The 23981-nt window shown below is 37.0% G+C and overlaps 1 protein-coding gene and 1 long non-coding RNA gene across 9 annotated transcripts in view; one reads left to right on the top strand and one right to left on the bottom strand.

Moving 5' to 3' along the window:
* PPP2R2A (protein phosphatase 2 regulatory subunit Balpha) overlaps positions 1 to 8596 on the top strand; it is an 85531-nt gene extending 76935 nt beyond the window's left edge. For all 8 annotated transcript variants that reach the window (XM_025463048.3, XM_049101440.1, XM_049101439.1 and 5 more), the window contains 4 exons: positions 7 to 171; positions 1324 to 1493; positions 4421 to 4512; positions 7596 to 8596. In XM_025463048.3, the coding sequence (XP_025318833.1) occupies positions 7 to 171; positions 1324 to 1493; positions 4421 to 4512; positions 7596 to 7875 (707 nt within the window). In that variant the 3' untranslated portion in view covers positions 7876 to 8596. The remainder of the gene's footprint in view (positions 1 to 6; positions 172 to 1323; positions 1494 to 4420; positions 4513 to 7595) is intronic.
* LOC112669713 (uncharacterized) overlaps positions 1 to 23981 on the bottom strand; it is a 76598-nt gene that overhangs the window by 27991 nt on the left and 24626 nt on the right. The gene's annotated exons all lie outside the window — the stretch shown is intronic.

Raw genomic sequence — 23981 nt, 5'->3', positions numbered from 1 at the left:
ATTCAGATATTGTGGATATCAAGCCTGCCAATATGGAAGAGCTAACTGAGGTGATTACGGCAGCAGAATTCCATCCAAACAGCTGCAACACGTTTGTATACAGCAGCAGTAAAGGAACTATTCGGTTATGTGACATGCGGGCCTCTGCCCTCTGTGATAGGCATTCTAAACGTAAGTATACTGTGTCTTTTTTTCAAGTGCTGTTTTCTGTTTTTGAAACTGTGACTAACTTAGATAGGTTTACAAGTCTAAAAACCTGTGTGCGCAGGGCCTCCTGTACCTTTTGGTAAGCTTTCTGACTCTACATGAGACATTGTATGTTATTCTACTGGAAGAACATAAAAGGCTTTCTTGGGAGCATGTCTGTTGATGTCTCAGTGGATATATTTTTATTTTTATTTATTTTTTTTTTATAAGAATTTTTTTTAAATTTTTTTTTAATTTTTTATTTATTTATGATAGTCACAGAGAGAGAGAGAGAGGCAGAGACACAGGCAGAGGGAGAAGCAGGCTCCATGCACCGGGAGCCCAATGTGGGACTCGATCCCGGGTTTCCGGGATCGCGCCCTGGGCCAAAGGCAGGCGCCAAACCGCTGCGCCACCCAGGGATCAAATGGAATGTTATTTTCGAGTAACTTGGGGTTGGGCTTTCCAGGTCTCAAGTAAAGTAGTTCTTTTCTTCCCTCCTAACCTCCCTTCTCTATTTTCCTCCCACCCTTTCTTTATTGCTTTCTGTTTTGAGCTTTCTAGGAAGACTTTTCTGAGAAGAGATTTCCTTGGTTTAAAAAAAAAAAAGTTTGAAAAAGCACTGGGTTAAAAAATTAAGGGGTTGCATTATTATTGTCTTCATGTTGTTGAGTATTTTTTAAATTCATGGAAATTGGTACATGTCTGTTACCAAAACAGTTCTACCTGGCCATAAAAAAAAAATAAAATGTAAAAATAAAATAAAATGTGGTATACATTTGGGTGGTGTGTTCCCTTGTGGTGACAGTACAGGCAAAGTCATTGAGGTATATACAGAACAAACCCAGTGCACTTTGAAGTCCGAAGTCCTGGATGTGCCTGGTTCTGCTAAATCAGCTGAGGCCCCTGGAGCATACTATATATACTTTGTATCTTTGAAGTCAATGTTAAGTCATTCCCCTTAAGAAACTTACAGGGAGGTTATGTTCTTATAGTCAATGTTTTTCAGTTCTGTACTAGCCTATCATCTCTAGCTCACTCTTAGGAGGTTTGTGAATGGTTGTCTCAGCAAGGGCTTTGTTGAAGCCAGAATGTTCTACAACTTGTGTTTTTTTTTTTTTTTTTTCTTGTTTTTAGTGTTTGAAGAACCTGAAGATCCCAGTAACAGGTCTTTTTTTTCTGAAATCATCTCCTCGATTTCCGATGTAAAATTCAGCCATAGTGGTCGATATATGATGACTAGAGACTATTTGTCAGTCAAAATTTGGGACTTAAATATGGAAAACAGGCCTGTGGAAACATACCAGGTATTTATAGTTTTTTCTTTCAATTAGCATATACCCTATTTACTTCTAAGTCTTTATAGAGGAGGATTTTGTACTATGCATTAATCCCAATACTGCATGGTTGACCCTTAGGCTTTTTCTATAATTTGTGTTGTCTCTTCAGTTAAAGTGTGATATTGCTACCAGTTTGGTTCAATATTGACCATTTTTTCCCCCACCACTGTCTACATTAATTTTTTTTTTTTTTTAGATTTTATTTATTTATTCTTGAGAGACACAGGCAGAGGGGGAGAAGCAGGCTTACTGCAAGGATCCCGATGTGGGACTTGTCCCTGATCCTGGGATCATGCCTTGAGCCAAAGGCAGACGCTCAACCACTGAGCTACCCAGACTCCCTATCTACATTACATTTAAAATGAGGAGGGAAAAGTACTCTCATAAGGTCTAGGTGGGGAAGAGAATTAGGGAGAATGGCCAGTCCTAGTAGAGATGTCCTGGTTGGAATATGTGGAATAGTTGAACTAGAGCTTATTAATCTTGGCATGCCCAGTGAAATAGACTGGCATTCTGCCTTTTGGCTCTTAAGCTAAAGGAGAAGAGCTTGAAAGCCCAGAGGATGGCTTGAGTTGTTTAGCTGTCGGTTGTAGAATGTTAGTTCAGCCAGCCACACTACCATTGATTCCCCTATCCTTTTCTTCTGGAAAAGAGAATAAAGAATAAAGACATGCACAGCCAGGGACAGGAGCCCAGGTGGGGGCAAACAGAAGCCTGAGGTAAGCCCTAGACTACAGTGTAGAAGACACTTGAACACTGTGTAAGAATACAGAATTTATAAATGGTATCTTCTTTATGTTGTGTGTTTTCCATAAAATAAGAATGATGTTTCTCAAACTTTTTAATCCTCTTTGACAAACGTAAACTACTTAAGACTCTACCTTAATGGTATTTGAAAGTTTAAAATAAGTGCTATGTTGAAACAAAAGCCAAAGGGATACATCCTGCTTTGTTTTCAAATTACATTTGTGTAACTTCCAAGATTGTGATCTGTGTCCTGGGTGGTTCTCACTATCACCGCCACTGCCACCACCACCCCCTGGTTGCCATTGTGAATAATTGATTTGAACCTAACTTCATAGTCTTTTAAAATTGGTGAGAAACCCTTGTATGTGCATTGTCTGTGCATTCTAAAACTTTGCTGAATTATGTTTTACCTGATTTGCAGGGGATTTTTTTGCCTATACTGAAATTGATTAGTGATTCAGAGTAGAGTCCCATTTTATACTCAGTGTATGCAGATTCAACTGTTGTTGGATTTATATGAACAACTTACTGAGCTGTGTGTAACTAAAGAATATTTTGATTTTTGCCTTCTATCCTGACCGTATGTGGGCTGCAGTTCCTTAGTGTTTACAAATTTGTGCTTTATGTCACATAGACATGGCCTGAATCATTCCAGTATACTTAAAAAGTTGAAATGGACACTTAAAGTGACTTTAGGTTGTTTTATAAAGAATAGAGAATTCTAAGCATTTAGAAAGTAATTATTTTCTATCATTGATTCTTTTTTAAGGCTCTCTGTAAGTAAAAACAGTAAGATTGAGACAACACCCCCCCCCCCCCCATCATAACAAGAACTTTGGAACTTTCCTGTTTTGTAATTTCAATGTTAAGATTGAAAAAGATTGAAATGCTTTATTTCTCAGAATATATTTTTAAATACCAGATTTATTGTTTAGTTTATCCCCTTGTGAAATACTAGTAAGTATAGAGTTATACCTCAAAAAATAGGTCCATTTTCATTAAGTTCTAATATTTTACAATTTAAAAGAATATCAAGTGATAAATTTTTTTCAGTGATGCATACATTGAGTAACTATATACAAAATGATTCTTGAGTAACATGGTTTGAACCATGTGGATATACTTTATACATGGGCTTTTTCCTATAAAAATAAATACAGTACTGCAAATGTATTTTCCTTTTGGTTTTCTGAATACTTTCTTTCCTCTGGCCTACATTGTTAGAAGAATATGGCATGTAATACATATTACATATAACATACAACATAAGTGTTAACTTTGTTATCAGTAAGCTTCCCCAGCCAATTGTAGGCTATTGATAGTTCAGTTTCAGGTAGCCAAAAGTTACATGGGGATATTTATATATTTTTAAAAGATTTATCTATTTATTTGAGAAAGAGAAAAAGAGCATGAGCAGGAAGGGGCAGAGGAAAAGGGGGAGAGAATCTGAAACTGATACCATCTTGAGCATGGAGCCCGACAGAGGGCTCAATCTCAGGACCCCAAGATCACACCCTGAGCTGTAACCTAAGAGTGGGACCTTAACCATCTGTGCCACCCAAGCGCTGCTGTATGCACATTTTTGACTGTGCAGGGGGATTAGTGCCCCTAATCCTCAAACTGCTCAAGGGTCCGTTATGATTTATCACCAAACCAGGCTGTGCATTACATAGGCACTTGTAATGATAATGTAGACTTCAGTCATTTATACCCAGAAAATGGTATTTAAAAAGGAAGTAAAACATAATAATGAGTGTTATTTATCAGCAGTTAATGGACTGAAAAAAACAAATAACATATTCAACTATTGCTATAATAGTCTTTATTTTCTTATCTGTACCATTTAAAAATTTTTCTAGCCTATTTTAGTCCAACTTATAAAGAATTCATGTGTCATGCCCAAAGGGTATTTTTCTTTGTCCTACAGTAGGAAAATGTGTGTTCATGGAAGGGAGCTCATTTGTTTGTGAAAAGGATAAAATGCCTTTGTTGTTACTAAGAATTGAGTTTTAATAAGATTACAGAGTATTATGTGTCTATATATCCTTAAAAAATGAGTTATTTAAATCATTTTTCTAATATCACTTAACAGATCTTGAGTTGTAAATAAGTATATCTATCGTAATATATTTACATTTAAAACCCAGGTTCATGAATACCTCAGAAGTAAACTTTGTTCACTGTATGAAAATGACTGCATATTTGACAAATTTGAATGTTGTTGGAATGGATCTGACAGGTAATTGATTTTAATTTGAACTTCTCATTCAAATGTGCATTTTACTGCAGGAAGGAAATATGCTATTTCACTTCTAGTATGGTTGCCACATTCACAAAAAAACGTAGCTTTTTTTTAGATTGACATAAGTTACAAATCCTCTTCATTTTCCCTCAGTTTGCTTGAAATAAATTCAGTAATCTTGTAGTAATAATAGCAGATGAAAATTAAACATTGTGTTTCACTAGGAAATATGAAAATACACAAAAAAGTCTAAATATCTTAGATTTAAATATCTTTAAATACTTTCCTTTTATGAATCAGATTAATGACAGTTTTGACGTGCCAATAATTAAAATGGTGAAATTTCATTTTGGTGGTTCCATCTCCTATGAAACAATTTTGAGAAATATTTTGGCAGTGGATAGTTCATGTGGAATGTTACACACCAGTTTTTCCAAATACATTAATATCTCATAGAAGTGGTAATTACTCTCTGTAATTTTAACCATATTACCATGAGTAATTAGGGTTTTTATAAGCCACAACTTTGCCATGGTGTATGATTCGTTTTTACTATATCATGGAAATGTGTGCCATTATTTCCAAGGATAAAGTAAGTCTTAATCTTTCAGTTTTTCCTTATCAGTATTTACTATTTATTGTGTTCCAATAAAACAGATAATAACAAAAGAAAACATAATTTGGAATTACTTAAACTTGCCTTTCAAGGTCATTAAGGTACTTTTTATTTAATAGTTCAGTCAGTGAAGCTTGATAGCATTCAGGTTTCATGGTGTGTTCTGTGTTATAGAGGATGCTAGAACTTGGATCATTTGTCTTTAGTATGGTTTTTAATATTACCTTTATCTGAATCTAACATGACACCCACAAATAGGCTGGCCACAGTAAACCAGACTAGGAACAAGCAAGCTTTTGCCTTTGAATGCCACTGCTATAACCGTAAGGCATCAGGAAGGGTGAGGGAAAGGGAAGAAGAGAAAGGAGAAATTCGCAGACAGGAAGAGAAGGAAGATACTGATACACTACGATCTGAGGCACTGCTACAACCAGCTCTTCCTCATGTTGTTGAAACATACTGTTGGCAGTTTTAAGTTACGTTTCATTATCAAAAAGGAATATTGATTTCCCTTAACGTTTAAGAACTTGTTTTGAAGTAATTTCAGATGGGGAGAAAAATTGTAAGAGTGACACAAGTCTTATTTAGTCCTTCCTCAGGTTTTCCTGTTACTGTTTGCTATGTCAGTCTCTTCTCTTTATTTCTATCTCTATAAAGACACACAAAAAGATACACATACTTTATTTGTGAACCAATTGGGAGTAAACTCCGACTTGGTGCCCCATTGCCCTTAAACTTGTTAATGAGTATTTTCTAAAAGAGTCTCTGCTATGTAATGACAGGCAGACCTCTAAAGCAGAACAGTTCCTGTTGGCACAGTCCTCCCATCAAATCTATGGAGTTCATTAAAATTTCACCAGTCCTCTTAGCCATGTCCTTCCTAGCAGAGAAAAAAATCCAGTTGAATATCCAGTCCAAAAGTAACATTGAGTTGTCCTATCTCGTTCTCCTTTAATCTGGAATGATAGTTTTTTATACTTTCCTTGTCTTCTGCAACTGTGACTTTAAAAAAAAAAAAAAAAAAAAAAAACAGGCCAATGATTTTATAGGATATTGCTTAATTTGAGTATTGTCAAATGTTTCCTTATGATTTAATTCAGGTTACACATTTTGGGCAGGTATACCACAGCATTTCTGAAATTCACAAATAGCCATAGACCTAGGTGTCCTAATCCATTAAAACCTCACAAATTCAAATAATACAAAAATGACAACCCAAATTACATAAATCATTTAAAAATAAATACAGTTGTATTACCCTTAGGTCCATACACCAGTTTGAGTTTGATTAAAATGTCAAGTGTCCTTTGGAGGAATTGACATTACTGAATAGATGGTAATCCTTTGTGTTTCACGTATGACCTATATAATGTATGATACTTGTAAATAGTCTTTTTAAAGCATTAAACAGTTCCTTGATATTCTATAACCTTATTCACGATAGCAATTTAAACCATGGGGGAAGAACGTGGTAAGTAACCATAGCACCAGACACTTCCTAACTTTTTTTTTTCCCTAAGATTTTATTTATTTATTCATGAGAGAAAGAGAGAGAGGCAGAAACACAGGCAGAAGGAGAAGCAGACTCCCTGTGGGGAGCCTGTTGTGGGACTCAATCCCAGAACACTGGGATTACGACATGAGCCAAAGTTAGATGCTCAACCACTGAGCCACCCAGGTACCCCAGGCCCTTTCTAAATGAACAGTTTCAAACTTGTGAGGTTTTGCTTATTGGCTACTTTAAAACTTAGCAAATGTTGAGCAGTGATGGATGGAAAGTTGAACTGACAGAACTACCTTGGGTAGGGTTAAAAATATTTGTCCCCCCGCAAAAAGTGCTTAAATTGTATTTGATGTTACAGGTAAAATGATTTCCTGCTAATACAAAATTTATTTTCTACTCTCTTAATATTCTCAGTAGGAGATTTCTTGAAAGCATCCTTAAGCTAGGATTATCCCAGCCAGAGAAGGTCCTGGGAATGAATTCCATAGTTTATAATTTAAATCACAAAATAAAGCCTTGGTTTCTGATGAACAGTTACATACTTTGAATTTTGAAGGGTTTCAGAACCTTTGAGCCAACAGTTGGCTGATACTTCAAGAATGTACCAGTGTGGTTAATCACATAGCCTGTAGTTGCGAAAACATTCAGCAGAGGTTATTTCAGTACTACTAAAAAGCAATAATTGAGAATACACCCAGCTTTAGTGATAGTTTTGGTCGTCATGAAAAGGAGTCATTAATAGAAATCCAAGTTAACTAGCACTAACTAGTACCAGACTAGTTCTAGTTTGTTTGAATGATTGGTCCCTTGGTTGGTGTCAACAGCCCTCCCCCTAAATCCAAATCTGCTTGAAGTAGCTATTTCCTGTGGAGTAATAGGCTAGGTTTCATCACTGAATCATTTTACTGAAGATAAACTTCTGTTCATTTATTTGACTTCATACTCTGTTTACTTTTACAGTGTTGTCATGACCGGATCTTACAATAATTTCTTCAGAATGTTTGATAGGAACACCAAGCGAGACATAACCCTAGAGGCATCACGCGAGAACAACAAACCTCGCACGGTTTTGAAGCCACGTAAAGTCTGTGCAAGTGGCAAGCGAAAGAAAGATGAAATAAGTGTTGACAGCCTAGACTTCAACAAGAAAATCCTTCATACAGCCTGGCACCCCAAGGAAAATATCATTGCTGTAGCTACTACAAACAATCTGTATATATTTCAAGACAAAGTGAATTAGGGTTGGCATTCCCAACAGAAGAGCCCACTTCCTGCTTAGTTGAGATAGTTGAATCTAGCATTCGTACCTATAAAAGAGAGAGGTCCATTGTGGCGCCCTTTTCCAGTGTTTGACAATGTGCCATTCGACAACACATTTTTTATAGCTACATGGAGAGATCTCTGTGGATTCATCACTGTGGTGTTCTCCATGTCTGCTAGCCATGTAGGTAAGGGTAGGGCACTTTTAATTTAAATGACTTCTTGCACCATCTTGCCTAATGGACTAGATTGGACTGTATCAACATTGATTTACTCCACTTTTTATGCCTTCCATTGTGATGACGTCAAACACAGTGAAAGCCTTCAGTCATGCTTATGGGATTTAATTGTGTATCCTCATTACTGTATCATTTGTGGGGTACACCCCTCCCCCCTTTTTTAAATTAAATACAGCTCATTCTTACTGTGGCTTGTAGCATTCCTCCTCTTCTGGCCTCCTGGACTCTTCCCCTTCATCTCTTTTACCCTTGCCCCCTCCACCCAGTCTTGGTGGTGGTATATTAAAAAATGAAAGAACGAAAGCACACAAAATGAGTCAGTTTGGGGTCAGTGGTAAAGGGGGTATATGTTGCGAACAAATGTTTTAATAACAGTTGGCTGTAATCACTCCTTGCCGTGTCTGGCACCGAAAATAAGGAAAAAAATACTACTACTGAATAAAAGTGACAAAGAATGGAGAATCTGGTTTTCTTTTTTCTTTTTAATCTACCTCTTTAAGCCAATATTTTGTGTCATACTTTTGGGCGCAGTGAAATGAAATGAGTTTCCATTGTTTAATTGGTATTTTTGTTAATTATCTCTAAGAAGTGTTCTTTTACATGGTGAAGGAGAGGTCTTGGTTCTGTATGAACATGTTTTAAATATATATTGGTATTACTAAGGATTTCACAATCTATAAATTGCTAGAGATTTTTTTTTACTGTGGTTATAAGAGTATTGGATACATTGTATCTACACTTAACTCATCTGTTAATGAAATTGTTGTAAATGGAAACCAAATTTGTAGAACTTCATTTTTAAAGTCTTTTTACAGTGCTTAATTTCATTTTTGCCTTACTAAGTCAAAGACTTAAACTTTTTTAACAGGTTAAAACTTTTTTTGTCATTCAATCATAAAACATAAAACTATCCTCAAGTGATTTACAGATATAAAATTGACACTGCACTATTTTTTTTTGTATTTTACTGCTATCAAATCTGAATGAAATGTACTTTGCCGTAGATGTTTTTCCTCTATTTTTGGTTTTCCAAAGTATTAATATTAAAGACAAACTTTAAAGGTACAGTGTTCAAAAAGTGCTTAATGGACTCCAACAGCTGCCTCAAATAAAAATATAGTAATCTGTATATGATTACATTTCCCTTAAGTGGTGATACCTATCCAAAGATGAAGAGTACTCCTATTTTTAATAGGTAGAATGTACCTTTGTCAGTCTTGCAGAAGCTTTAATGAAGAAACAAATGGACTTTATTTTTAAAAATAAAAATTGAGTAGGCATTTATATTATTAGAGAATGGTCAGTGTGTTTTGGCTGAGCAGTAATAGACAACCTGGAATTTTAGAGGACTCTGAGTGCTTCTTCTATGTCCACTACCTATTGTTCTATTCTCATCAATGAAAAATGATTAGACAATTTGACCTTAATTCCCTCTACACTTATACAAATATTATGTTCTTGTAAGTTAACATTTTTAGCACACAGGAGAAATTTTATGTAATAAAATTACTGTATCTTTTGGACTTAACAAATTTGAATTTGTATTTAAACACATGATATGTCTGATAATTCTTAAAGTAATGGCACTTTTACTAACTTATTTGGGGGTCTTGGGTGCATTCTTAATTTGTGTTATTTGTTCTTCACACTTGACTTGGAGTGGGATATCTTCCTGCCACAGTATCAAGCGCTGATACTTGTCTCTGATCATGCAGTGTTCCAGACCTTTTTGGAAGATTGTTTCCCTAAAGTTTGGGTGTAGGTCTTGAGATAATACCACCAAACAGCTCTTGGAAATTCTCTTCTGAATAAACAGTAGCTATAATGATTCTCACCCATGACACTTAAGGGTTAGTCTTTTATGTTTAAGAGAAACATTGCTAAAACTAAAATGCCTCTATAAAGGAATGCTATTATAAATTGTAATGATATTCTCAAGTATCAATTTTTAATTTATTTGATGTAGCAAAGTCTAAGCCCAGCCACTCATCTCATATGGTCATGGTTAATCTTTTTATTAATAAAAATTTTGCTTAGAATAAACTTAGTCTTGTCAAATTGCTTGTATTCTATTGTCTTGACACCTACATTCATATTCTATGCCTTCTGTCTTAACCTTTTTTTTTTTTTTTTAATTACAGTAGGAAAAAAATCTCCTTTGATCTTTATTTAGTGGCTGGGCAATAGTTACTTTATAAATCTCCGTATCTATGTAAACACATTTATATTATAACTAACTACTGGATATTAAGCTTTCTTCTGTGAAGCCCTTAGTCTTTTGGAATAAATACTACATCCACGCACTTTTTTTTTTCCTTTCAAATTGTGAGGATTTTTTTTTTTTTTTTTTAAGTGAGGATCTTTTTAAACTTTCGATGTGAGGATGATTCTGGGTACAGATACTCCTAAAGAAAATGAGAAATAGGAAAACAGGTTCTTTTTCCTGTGTGTGTAACAGGATTTATTTCAAGTAATAGGTTTTTAGTCTTGGAAAATTTATATGTGAAACCTAAACACTACTGACAAGTATTTTTAGTGGATCATAAATCATTACCTTCTTAGGGAGCACTTTCAGCATTTTTTTTAATCCCATATACATTCATGTGGAGATAGTACTGTACACTTCTGGAAGAATAAACCCAAGCCAAGAAATAAAAGTGAATGCTAGGTAATCGAGAAGTCAAATTATTTAGTATTTGAGAGCACTACCATTTGGGGTATCTTTTCAGTTGGTAACCGAAGTGGTGTGTGTGTGTGTTTTACTATGGCAGAAAGGTTTTTTACACACCTCTTGCTCCCCAGACTTTGGAACCTGACCCTGCTTCATTATGGAAAAATGCACGAGGTCAAAACATCCTAACTCGTTAGTATTATCAGATGAATAATAACTTTACAAAGTCTTGGGATGTTCTCAAATGCTGGAGATACTTTTATAAGCATAATGATAAATTGTCTCCTTGACCTCTTACTGCATTCGACCCGTGTAAGCATTAAGAAACGGCCACCTTAGATAATAAAAGAAGTGCCCACCTTATGGGCTTAAAGTTCATACATGTGAAAAGTTCCTCTTTAGCATAGAACCGGCCGTACTGAAGAAGGTATTTTCTCCAAGAGGAGAAACCTGGCAAAAGACCAACTGGCATAAGGAGGAAAGCCCGCGCTTGTTTCTCGGTGTCCTGGCCCGCGTACACTAGTGTGTGAACAGCAACAGGTTATTTGAGGGCTTTCCCACTAGGGGGCAATGGTCCAGTCCCGGACGTAACCTAGCAGGTATTTTTAGAATGCACCGACTGGAGAGTTTTGTAAGAGCTTAATTATTAAAAGTAAATTGGGAACCAAACAAAGGGAAAGTTCAGAGTCGTATTTGTGTCCAAATCAAACCAGTATTCCAGCAGTGCTTGAGGGCCCGGGGATAGAGGGGGGCTCCCACGTGTCCGTTCCCATGTCTCTTATGGTCCTGTCTTGCTGGGAAAGCACCAAAAATGAACTTAGGGAAGAGCTGTGAGCTGTCCGTCATCGCCCTCACGGTCTGCCCAGCGCTTGGCGAAATCCGATGCTTGCAGGCCATGCTCGCTTTCTCCTCTCCGGAGAGACCCGGAATTTCGTGTTGATTTCTGTTGAACTTCATGTTAACTCTAGAACACCATTTCCTTTTTAAAAATAACTTCTATATCTTGGAAATGTGTTTTTCAGGAGGTACAAAATGAAAAAATACCTCACCGGTAATCTCACCATGCAGAGAAAACATACTTGGCTTTTTTTCTTTTTTCCCCACAGAAAATGGAATCCTGTATACAGTTTTATGTCCTATTTCTCCACTTAACGTTGTGTCTTGAGAATACTCTTTAAGCAAGATTTCCCTGTCCGCAGAGCCTCCCATAGGTGGATAGTACACGATTTATTTCATCAGTTCCTGTTGTGGGACTGATTTTTGTTTTCATTTTTGTAAATAGAAGTATCAGAATGTAAGATTTTAAGGATACATTTCTAGAAATATAGTGTATTAAAGGGTACAGATATATTTAAGATTTGATGTGTCTTGTCAGATTTCTTTCCAAAACTGGAAGTTCATCACAAGTATATGGGATTAGGAACACCTGGGCAGCTCAGTGGTTGAGCATCTGCCTTCGGCTCAGGCTCAGGTCGTGATTCTGGAGTCCTGGGATCTAGTCCCACATGGGGCTCCCCACAGGGAGCCTGCTTTTCTCTCTGCCTCTGTCTCTGCCTCTGTCTCTCATGAGTAAATAAAATCTTTTTAAAAAGTATATGGGATTACCTGTATCCTCGACTCTCACTAATGAACAAAAATCCCATATTCTATCTTTATTAATTTGAAAAAATAAGTGGTAAGCCAATTTGTTTTCATATTTCTAGCCAGATACTAATTTCTATAATCTAGATAAGACATGTGCTCTGTAAATATTTTCTCCCCGTCTATGCTTGTCTTTTCATTCCCCTGACCCAGCTCTTTGAAGAGCAGTTCTTTTTTTTTTTTTTTTTTAATTTTTATTTATTTATGATAGTCACAGAGAGAGAAAGAGAGGCAGAGACACAGGCAGAGAGAAGCAGGCTCCATGCACCGGGAGCCCGACGTGGGAATCGATCCTGGGTCTCCAGGATCGCGCCCTAGGCCAAAGGCAGGCGCCAAACCGCTGCGCCACCCAGGGATCCCAAGAGCAGCAGTTCTTAATTTTCACAAAGTCCACTTGAGCACCTTTTTCTTCAATGGATAATAGTTTTGGTGTCATATCTAATAAGAAACTTGCCTAACTTAAGGTGACAAAGGTTTTTTTATTTTGTAGGACTTTAACAGTTTTCCATTTTTACATTTAGGTCTGGGATCCATTTGAGTCACTTTTTACATATGGTGTGTATAAGAATTATATATGTACCATAGACAGATCAAAGTTTGTTTTCTTTGCACTTTTGTCAAAAATCAGTTGACAAGGTGTTAGTCTGTTTCTAAACTGTTCCATTAGTTTCTGGGTCTGTGCTTTCACCCATTCTACGTTGCTTTGGTCGCTGTAGCTTTCCATAAGCACAAAGTAAATCAACTTTGTTCTTTTACAAAAACGTTTTGCCATATTGGTTCCTTTGCCTTTCCATTGGACATTTTAGAGTTGGCCTCTTGACAGGAACCAAAACAAGCACCTTCGTGGATTTTGATGATAATTGCATCGGATGCATAGACCTGTTTGAGGGAGAGTGGACGTCTTAATATTTGTCTTCCACTCCATGAACGCAGCGCAGTGCTCTGTTTTATGTAGGTCGTGGATTTCTTTTATCAGTGTTTTTAGTTGTTAGCATACGGATCTTGCATGCACACTGTGAATTAGTTCATTCTTAGAAAGTTTTCTATTTTTAATTGTTCATTGTATCTAGAAATACAATTGATTTTTTGTATATTGACCTTGTATCCTGACACCTTGCCAGATCCACTTATGTAGATTTTTAGAAGTTTTCTATTTAGTCATGTTGTCTGCAGCTTATTTATAATAAATGTTTCCTTTCTTTACCATCTTTCCAATTTTCCTTTCAAATGCCATTTATTTCTTTTCTTTGTCCTACTGCACTGGTTAGACCCTCCAGCTATTGATCAAAGCTGTGGTGAGGCCAGACACATCCTTGTCTTGTCACCAATCCTAGGAGGCGAGCATTCAGTCTTCTACCGTTAAGTAGGTTAATTGAAGGATTTTTGTAAATGGCCTTTTTAAGGCTGAGGAAATTCCTTTTTATTCCTGGTTTTCTGAGACTTGTTAATCATGAATGGACGTTGGGTTCTGTTGGATGTTTATTCTCCATCTATCGAAACGATCTTGTCTTTTATTTTTCCCTTCATAATATTGGTGTATGAATCACATCCATTTTTTTTGTAGGACTAGCCTTGAATTTCCAGAGTATTGTTATATTCCTTTGCTAGTATTTTATTGAGTATTTTTGTTCATAAGGGATATTGATATGTGGTTTCCTTACCTTTTAATGTCATTGTCCGGTCAGTGTAATGTTGCTCTTATAAAATGAGTTTCCCTCCTCTTGTATATTTATGGAAGAATATGGATAGAATTAATATAATTTCTTCCCTAAATGTTGGACAGTATTCACCAACGATGCCATTTGGGCCTCTTTTTTTTTAAATTTTTATTTATTTATGATAGAGAGAGAGAGCGAGAGGCAGAGACGAGACATAGGCAGAGGGAGAAGCAGGCTCCATACACCGGGAGCCCGATGTGGGATTCGATCCCGGGTCTCCAGGATCGCGCCCTGGGCCAAAGGCAGGCGCCAAACTGCTGCGCCACCCAGGGATCCCTGGCCCTCTTTATTGGAAGGTTTTTATCTGAATTCAATTCTTTAAGTAGAATTATGCAGATTATTTATTTCTTGAGTTTTAGCAGTTTGACTGTCAAGGAAATTGTCCATTTCATCCAAGTTATCAAACTTATGAGCAGAGTTATTCATAACATTCTGTTTTGTCTTATTCTGCTCAGGCTGCTATAACAAAGTACCATAGGTGGTTCTTTCTTATTTTCTTTTCCTCCCCCTCCCCCTTCTCTTCCTCCCTCTTTTCCCCTCTCCCCCTCCCCTTCTCCTCCTCTTTCTTCTTCTTCTTCTGTATTCCAACCAAAGAGTCTATTTCATTTAGGGTTAGAAAGTTCTTCCCTTCATTTATGGTTAGAAAATGAGAAAAAGTTCTTTAATATTCATTTTTTAACACTTACTGCTTTTATTATGAATCATTTTATTTCTTCATTGAATTTTCACTTCTATTAATGATGACATAAGAGCTATTAATTTCACTATATTTTAAATTTTAGCCATTAACTAGAGCACTTAGCAATTCTACTTTTATGTCAGTTGATTCTTTGGTGTTTTGTGTAATTATACTGCCTTCACATAATTTCACTTATTTTCCAATATTGAATCTCTTATTTTTCTGCTTTAATTGCATAACTTCCAAAATAATGCTAAATAAAAGACAGATACAAAGTTGTTTGTCTTATTCATGACTGCATGGGAATGCCTTTGGTTTTGTTGTTAAGTATAATGTGGGCCATTGATTGAGGTACTCTTCATCCTGTTAAGAAGAAAAATCTCCCTGGTCCTATTTTTACCGAGATTTTTTTTTTTTAATCAAATGTAATATCAAATGCTGTGGCTGTCTAATCAGTTTGTTTTAATTTCCTTTGAAACTACTAAATTGATGAATAATATTTTTGGAATTTTACTTCTTCATACTAGATAACATTGATCTTTAGTTTTTGTGTGTACTTGTTTTTGTCAGGGTTGGGCCAGCTTCATAAAATTAAATGACATGGTCTCATCTCAGTGCATTAGCATGGTTTTGCTGCTTTGACTCAAGCGTACCCTTTGTAATTCCAGCGGAGTGGGAGTGGGGTGGCAAAAGGTAAGGTGATATTTATTTTTGTGGTGGTTACTCTCTTCTCCAAAGGGTCCTTCTTATTTTAATTCTGAACTCCATCAAGGTTATAATACTTAAAATTATTACAGGTAAAGAATTCACTCCAAATTACCACATAATATGTCCTAGTAGCATGATCTTGACCTACATCAATAAAAAGTATTTTATTCCTTAAAGAGACCTCAAACCTTATTCAGCCAACCTCCTCAGTTGAAAAATGGCAAAACATACAATTGTTGTGTCAAGAGTCACGTAGCTATGAGTCACTCTACAAAGAGAATTGTAACATATGTCTCTTGTGGGAATTGAAATGTATTATTTCTTTATTAGTCTCTGAATCACCCAGCAGAGTCAGCAGAATGAAGCACCATCATTTGAACTTTTACTGGTGACATTTTTGCTTCTTCCCAATATCTTTGAAAAAGTTCATCTATTGGCCCAAATCTAGATCAAACTCTTGTTGCCCAGCAGTTTACTCAGTAATGCCTGAGAGGATCCACTGATCAGATTAGATATTCTCTTAAATATCAACGAAGAAGTAGTTAGGATGTAATGGACTGCCAAACTAGGAGCCCTGCCAGTCTAAGAAAATATTATTATAAAGTTCTTTCTCTTCTCCTCTTATCCTTTCTTCACACCACTGGCAGCAAGTGCCGACTTGTCTTGCCAACAAGCTTATTCCACTATACCAAGTTACTTCCCTTTCTTTTTCTTCTGTGACCATTTAAGTTTGTGCCTCTGCTGCTTTGGAATTAGGACAGAATGTTTGTAATTACAATATTAAGGTGTACAATATTAAGGAGTCAACACTCAATATAATAATAAAATATTTTGCAGAGTGTAACATGGTTTACGTAGTCCTCGTATAAACTCTCATTTGATCCCAACTTCATTTCTGAGATGGTGAAAGTGTTACTCTCCCCATTTGACCCTTGAAATCAGGACTCAGAGGATGTGACTTGCGCAAAGTCTAACCACTTGGTAGACTTGGGTTCAAACCCAGTTTTTCTTATTCTCATTCCCATGTGTCCTTTTGTACAATATTAAACACACTCCGGGGCACCTGGGTGGCTCAGTGGTTGAGTGTCTGCCTTTGGCTCAGGTCGTGATCCGGGGTCCTGGGATCGAGTCTCACATCAGGCTTCCCCCAGGGAGCCTGCTTCTCCCTCTGCTCATGTCTCTCTGCCTCTCTTTCTTTTTTTTTTTTAATTTTTTTTTAATTTTTTATTTATTTATGATAGTCACAGAGAGAGAGAGAGAGGCAGAGACACAGGCAGAGGGAGAAGCAGTCTCCATGCACCGGGAGCCTGATGTGGGATTCGATCCCAGGTCTCCAGGATCGCGCCCTGGGCCAAAGGCAGGCGCCAAACCGCTGCGCCACCCAGGGATCCCCTCTGCCTCTCTTTCTGTGTCTCTCATGAATAAATAAATAAAATCTTTGTAAAAAAAATAAAATAAACACACTCCCTCTTTGATATTAAAGATATTTTTATTTTTAATTTCATTTCCATTTTATGATGATAGTTTTTCATTGTACTAAAGATTTTACATAAATTAACTGACATAATTTTCATAAATGTGACTTGCCGAGAGCCACACAGCTAGTAAATAGTAGAGCCAAGGATTAAACCTACTTGGGCCATCTCCAGAGCCCACAGGCTTTTTTCTTTATTTTTAAGATTTATTTATTTTAGCGAGAGCATGAGTAGGAGAGGCAGAGGGAGAGGCTCAGGCTCCAGGCGGGGCTCAATCCCATGACCCCAGCCAAACCAAGAGTCCAATGCTCAATGACTCTATCCAGGCGCCCCTCCAGAGCCCATAGTCTTAACCATAACTTTAGATTCCTGGAATAAAAATAAAGTTCATCCATAATGCCACCTCTCAGAGGTCATTTGTTTTGCTTTCATATGTACAAAAACTGGGGTTGTATTCACACTGTTTTATAAGCTATTCTCACATTATGGCCTACATTTTCCCACCACTGACAAACACTTCCATTTTTAATGACTGCATTACAAAGATATACCATGGTGTATTAAGTGGACTTCCTGTTGGCCACATCTAGATTTTTTTGCCAAGATTTTTTCCTGTTCCAGGTAATTCTGCAACGTCTATCCATGCACAGAGATCTAGTACTCTGATCATTTCGTTGGACCGATTTCCTGAAAATGAAAGTTCTAGATCAACAAGCTACATTTTAAATCTGGATACAGTGTTATAACTATCTACCAGAAAGGTTCTAGATGAAGCTTTGTTAGAAAGTAAAACAAACTTTAAAAAAAAAAAAAAAAAAAGGAAGTAAAACAAGCTTAAGGTCCTAATTTAAATATCAATGTGACAGGTGCCAAAGCAGTGGATAAAAATGTCCATTTCGTTACTGATTTATATTAAGCTTGGCCCTTATTTTTCCATGGCTAATAATATTGCAAGGTTCTAGAACTGGATGAAATTTCAGATATCAAGGTAAAACATTTTCTGCACAATATAACTATGGCTTTTAACTTTCTCTTGACGGGAAACTTGAAAGAGATAATTCCTTGGATTAATGCACAGGCAGCCAGCTTTTTTCTTTTTTTAAAGCATATGAAAGGAAACAAATTCTTTCCTACAGAGAAGTGTTAAATAATTGAACCTCATAGAGTGAAATTTGCATAAGCCCCTAAATAAAAAGTAGGAACTCTGATAATGAGAGATTCTGAAGGAAGTGTACATGAAGGTGCAGATAGTGTAGGATAACTCAGCATGGGGCCAGGTGGGATCTCTGTAAATCTGGATAAAGAAGAATCCAGACCACCCAGAGCCATTTTTCTGGACAGTGCCTTGGAGGCTGAGAAACTAGACTACAATTATAATACAGTAGTCACTTTTTATCACATTTGTGTTATAATACAAAGGAATCATAGCAGCTGTGAGTCTGTGCTTTGGAGTCAAATGGTTCTGGATTCAAGTCCTCCTCTACCACTGCCATCTTGTGTATGGTACTTTGCAAGTGTGTCAGTTTTCTCATCTGTAAAATAGTAGTAACACCTAACTCATGAGATTGTTGAGAGAATTAAATAGGACATTAATTCTATGAAGTACTTATAGAGTCTAGTGTATATTAAGTGCACAATAACGTTAGCTGCTATTGTACATGGTTGACCCCCACCTTACCTGTTGTATTACCTAACTGGTTTTGATAAAGGCAGTGGGGAAATAACATGTAATGTGGTATACACAAATTCTCTAGCATCCAGATCCTGTTTAACATGTAAAATACAAATTTCCCCTCCTGATAACACACTTTCCAGACTTAAATTCAGGCCTTCCTCCAAAGCGGAGCCAGCCAGACCACATGTTTTGCCCCTCACTAGGATCTCAGTTACATGTGACTTGTGTCATTGTAATAAACCTCCCTCCCTGGGAGGGAGACCTTTACCAGGTCAGTGGGGAGGAACTCAGGCTTTACTTCATAATTTGGTTTGCCTTAACTGAAAACCTGCTTCTCTACACCAAGGAAACCTGCTGTAGCTCACAGATCCCTAACCAACATACGTCATTATCTCCCACTCCTTTCTCATTCCCCACAACTCTGCCCCCAGGCCCTCTGTTCCATCCCTAGGCATGCCAGGGTTCTGTTAGCATAAGGTTGCCTCTATAGGCCTTAGTTCAAACATCTACTCTTTAGATAGCTCTCTCCAGACTGATGCTCAGTTGGCATCCCTTCAGGGAGCCTCGATCACCAACCACCAGGCCTCCAATTTCTTTCATGGCACTGGTTACTATCCAAAACTGTGTCAGTCATTCACTTTGATAATTATCTGTCTCCCTAGTGAGACAGGCAACTACAAAAGAGAGGTCTTGTTTGACTCCTTAACTGTAGTAATCTGGACCCTAAAACATGTATGGCATTTAATAGACACTCAAAGAATATTTATTGAATGACTGAATGAATACATCCTGCCCTCCATAACCTTACCCATGCTACCCCATGGATGTAAGTTTCAGATTCCTCATTGGTTAAGTGATGCTAGTAATGAGGATCAACTGAGTTAAACATATGCAAGTGCTTAGGATAGGCCATGGCACTAAACAGTCACTATTATGATGTCGAAATACATTCAGATTGCTGGGAGAATGGTCCTTGTAGGTTAAGACTGAGGTTTCTGTTTGCTTGTGCAACTTGGGCCTTCCTTACTTAGCTCCTAGAGGACTTGCCCTATGTGGGTCCCTATGTCTTAGAACCAAAAACAGAAAGTTGATTCTTTTTCTTGTTTGTAGTCCCTTTAACTTCCTTTTTTGATTCATCTCTTTTTAAGGAGATAATTCTCTACTGTTAGGTGCTTATGTGATCAGATTGAGCCCAGACAGCTAATCCAGGATACTATCCCTTTTTTTGAGTCTATAACCTTCATTGCATTCACAAAGTTCCTTTTGCCATATAATGTAACACAGGCACAGGTTCTAGTGATTAGGACCTGTACATTTTCGTGTGTGTGGGGGGGGAGGGAGAGGGTTATTCTGCCTACAGTATAAAATATTCAGAGGAAAAGAAGTATAATATTTAGGGGAAAAAAGCAAAAAGATTAAAAAAATTATAGATACTAAAGACAGGCAAAGACAGGCATATGATAAAACTATCATATACCTGATTTGTGTATCTGGAGAAAAATAATGTAATGGAATAAATGCATTCTATGATTCAAGCAAATTTTCTAGAAATGAGACCCAAGTCTTTAAAAAAAAGAGATGTACAGATGTCTGGGAAAACCTGATACAGAACAATCCATTTCCAGACATATGGATAAAACTAATGGATGTCAAAAATGAAGAAAAAAATTCATGAGTATCCAGTAAAAAATATTAAAGCAAATTATAACGCGAAGGGAGGAATCAAGCTGACCTCAAATTTCCTCAAAATAATATTGAGTTCTAGAAGACAGTGGAGTAATGCTGACAAAATCTTTATTTTTTTATTTATTTTTTCTGACAGAATCTTTAAATAAATGAAGTATAATCCAATTTTTTCATATCTTCCTATTACACTTAGTGTTCAGTTAGGAAAAAGAAAGTATTGTGGATGTTTTGAAGAAATATAATAGATTGTAGAGAAAATTTAACACAAGATATTAATTATACAAAAAGAGTTCTATCTAGACTAGTTACTTCAAGAAGCCATTACCAGCCCTGAAGCTAAAGAATCAGAGTAGGCAATGGTTTTACCCAGAGCCCACAGTTATTTCTGTAATGGTGGGGCAGCTCTTGGAACTGCCAACACTACATTATACCCAGGAATGCATATTCCTCCTGATGCTGCAGAAGCCCATGAGTCCAAAGTGCCCGCTGTTCCCAGGCTAAGAGCCCACAGATGCTATGCTGGCAAGACTGCATCTGTGTGGCTGTTACTCTGGGAAGCATAATATCTGGGTAGGAAGCAGTGGTCAAGATTTACCTGCCTTTGCTACTGATACCACTGCCAGACACACTTACTAAAAGCAAAATAAAGAAATGCTTCTGCTGAATAAAAAATGTTGGAAAGAATGTGGAGAAAAAGAAACCCTAATGCACTGCTAGTGGAAATGCAAATTGGTGCAGCTACTCTGGAAAACAGTATGAAGTTTCCTCAAAAAATTAAAAATAGATTTACCATATGATCCAGTAATTCCACTACTGGGTATTTACCCAAAAACAATGAAAACACTAATTCGAAAAGATGTTTATTGCACCATGATTTACAATAGCCAAGATATAGAAACAACCAAAGTATCTATCAATAGATGAAAAAGATGTCTCTCTCTCTCTCTCTCTCTCTCTCACACACACACACACACACACACACACACACATACACACACAATGGAATATTACTCAGCCACAAAAAAGAATGGAATCTTGCCGTTTGCACCAACATGGATAGATCTAAAGAGTATAATGCTAAGTGAAAGTCAGTCAGAGAAAGACAATACCATATAATTTCACTCTTATGTGGAATTTAAGAAACAAAACAAGTGGGCAGCCCGGGTGGCTCAGCAGTTTAGCGCCGCCTTCAGCCCAGGGCATGATCCTGGAGTCCCAGGATCGAGTCCTGCGTCAGGCTCCCTGTATGGAGCCTGCTTCTCCCTCTGCCTGTGTCTCTGCCTCTCTCTCTCTGTGTGTCTCTCATGAATAAATAAATAAAATCTTTAAAAACAAAACAAGTGAAAAAAACATAAAAAAGACTCTTAAACATAGTGAACGAACTGGTAGTTGCCAGAGTTGCCAGTTGCCAGAACTGGCAGGTGGAGGGATGGGTGAAATAAGTGAAGGGGACTAAGAGTACACTTATTATACTGAACACTAAGTAATGTATAGAATTGCTGAATAATTATATTGTACACCCAAAACTAATATAACAGTACATGTTAGTTGTACGTGAATAATCCAAAAAAATATTCCACCATTCTCCCACCTTCCAATTTCCTACCAAAATGCCCCATAGGCAGAACCTAAGTGGAAGCCAGATTGCAAAGAGATGTGGAAATGTAATGTGCAGGTTTCTGTTCCCAATGCTCAGAAGAGAACATGGAAGCCTGTGAATAAAGCTGAGAGACAAGAGACCAATAATTGGCACACTAGACAAATTGTATTACCATCTAAAGGAAACAGCCATTTCCAGGCAAGATAGGGTAAAGGAAACTAGATTTACCCTTCTGCAAAACAGTTTAAAAAACAACACAGACAAAACACATAAACAATGGTTTTAAAGACACCAGATGTGGGATCCCTGGGTGGCGCAGCGGTTCGGTGCCTGCCTTTGGCCCAGGGCGCGATCCTGGAGACCCAGGATCGAGTCCCACGTCGGGCTCCCGGTGCATGGAGCCTGCTTCTCCCTCTGCCTGTGTCTCTGCCTCTCTCTCTCTCTGTGTGACTATCATAAATAAATAAAAATTAAAAAAAAAGACACCAGATGTTAGGCAATGAAGGACAGTGATCTCTGAAAGAGAGAAGTCAAAGAAGGTGAGGCCTATGAGTGCTGCACCTTACTGTCTTGTGAGAGTTTCCAGGCTGTGGCAAAAGGACAGGGAACTAAAATGGAACCTGGAAAACCCTCTGAGGCAAGGTGGTGCTTCTGAGACCAAAGTGGCTACATTCACAGGATAAAGTACCATAGTGATGACAGCCGCACAAAGAGAAAACCCTAGAGATCTAAAGAAGGATCACCTTAAGTGTTCATCAGAGTACTAACCAGCCCTTGGTCAGTAAGGAAATTAATAGAGGCCTGTGAAAGAGTCATCAGAGGATTAGAGGGACAGGATGACAGAGGTCTGGGAATAGTGTCAACTCCTATCAATTAGGCTCATTGTTCATATAGTTTTGAGTAGAGGACTCAGAAAGGTCTCACTTCAACAAAAGAGAATAGGTAATCCTAGACTAAGCACTGCTCTGAATCCACCTAAAAAATCATCAAAACTAGACCACCCCAAGTCAAACCATTCTCAAGTAACTTAATGGTATCACAGGATGAAGCTCAAGAAGATTTATAGGAATGCAAAAATATCCAGGACTCACTATGGCAAAAGTCATAATGTCTGAAAGACAATCAAAGAAGACCAGGAATTCAAAGAAGTTGTAAAAACACAGCCATAGTGAGGAGAATAATCAACCAACTGATAACAACCAAGAACAGCCACAGAAGATAAAAGAAAAGTGAAATAAAATAATTTTTAAGTCTTTTTTAAAGATTATTTATTTATTTTAGTAATTTCTACACCCAATGTGGGGCTCGAACTCATGACCCTGAGATCAAGAGTCATGAGATCAAGAGTCAGTCATATTCTTTTGCCTGAGCGAGCCAGGCACTTGTAAATCTGTATTTTATATGTTAAAAAGATAAGAGAAATGAAGGTATAAAACAGACTAAATCATACTTTTTGGGGTTAGAAACTATAAGGTCTAACATGAAAAATATGCCAGATGAGATTAATGGTAAATTAAATATTATGGAAGAAAAGTTTAGTGAACTTGAAGCAATACCAATAAAAACTATTCTAAATGAAACATAAAGGGAAAAAATAATGAAAAGAGCACCATTTCTTAATGTTAAGAAACAGTAAGCAACCTAATATATGGATAAATAGCATTCACAAGGAGAGGAGAGAGAGCAGGAGACTAAAAAAATATTTTTTAAAGAAATCATAGTTGAAATTTTTCCAAATTTGATAAAAATTATAAACAGAGATCCAAAATATTTAATAAATCCCAAGCATATGAAACATAAGGGAAACTAAATCAAGGTACCATATAATCAAATGACTGAAAATCAATAAAAAGGAGAAAATATTATAGGCAGTGAAAGAAAACCAGTGTTATACAGGAGAACAAAGAAAAGGATGCTATCAGATTTCTCAATGGAAATAATGCTAAAAAGAAGCCACCAAAGCATTTTTAAAGTACTGAAAGAGTGGGTGGCTC

This window comes from Canis lupus, chromosome 25 (assembly GCF_003254725.2).
Source record: "Canis lupus dingo isolate Sandy chromosome 25, ASM325472v2, whole genome shotgun sequence".
Lineage (NCBI taxonomy): Eukaryota > Metazoa > Chordata > Mammalia > Carnivora > Canidae > Canis > Canis lupus.
The sequence above is the reverse complement of the archived record's forward strand: the minus strand, read 5'-3'. Positions and strand labels throughout refer to the sequence as shown.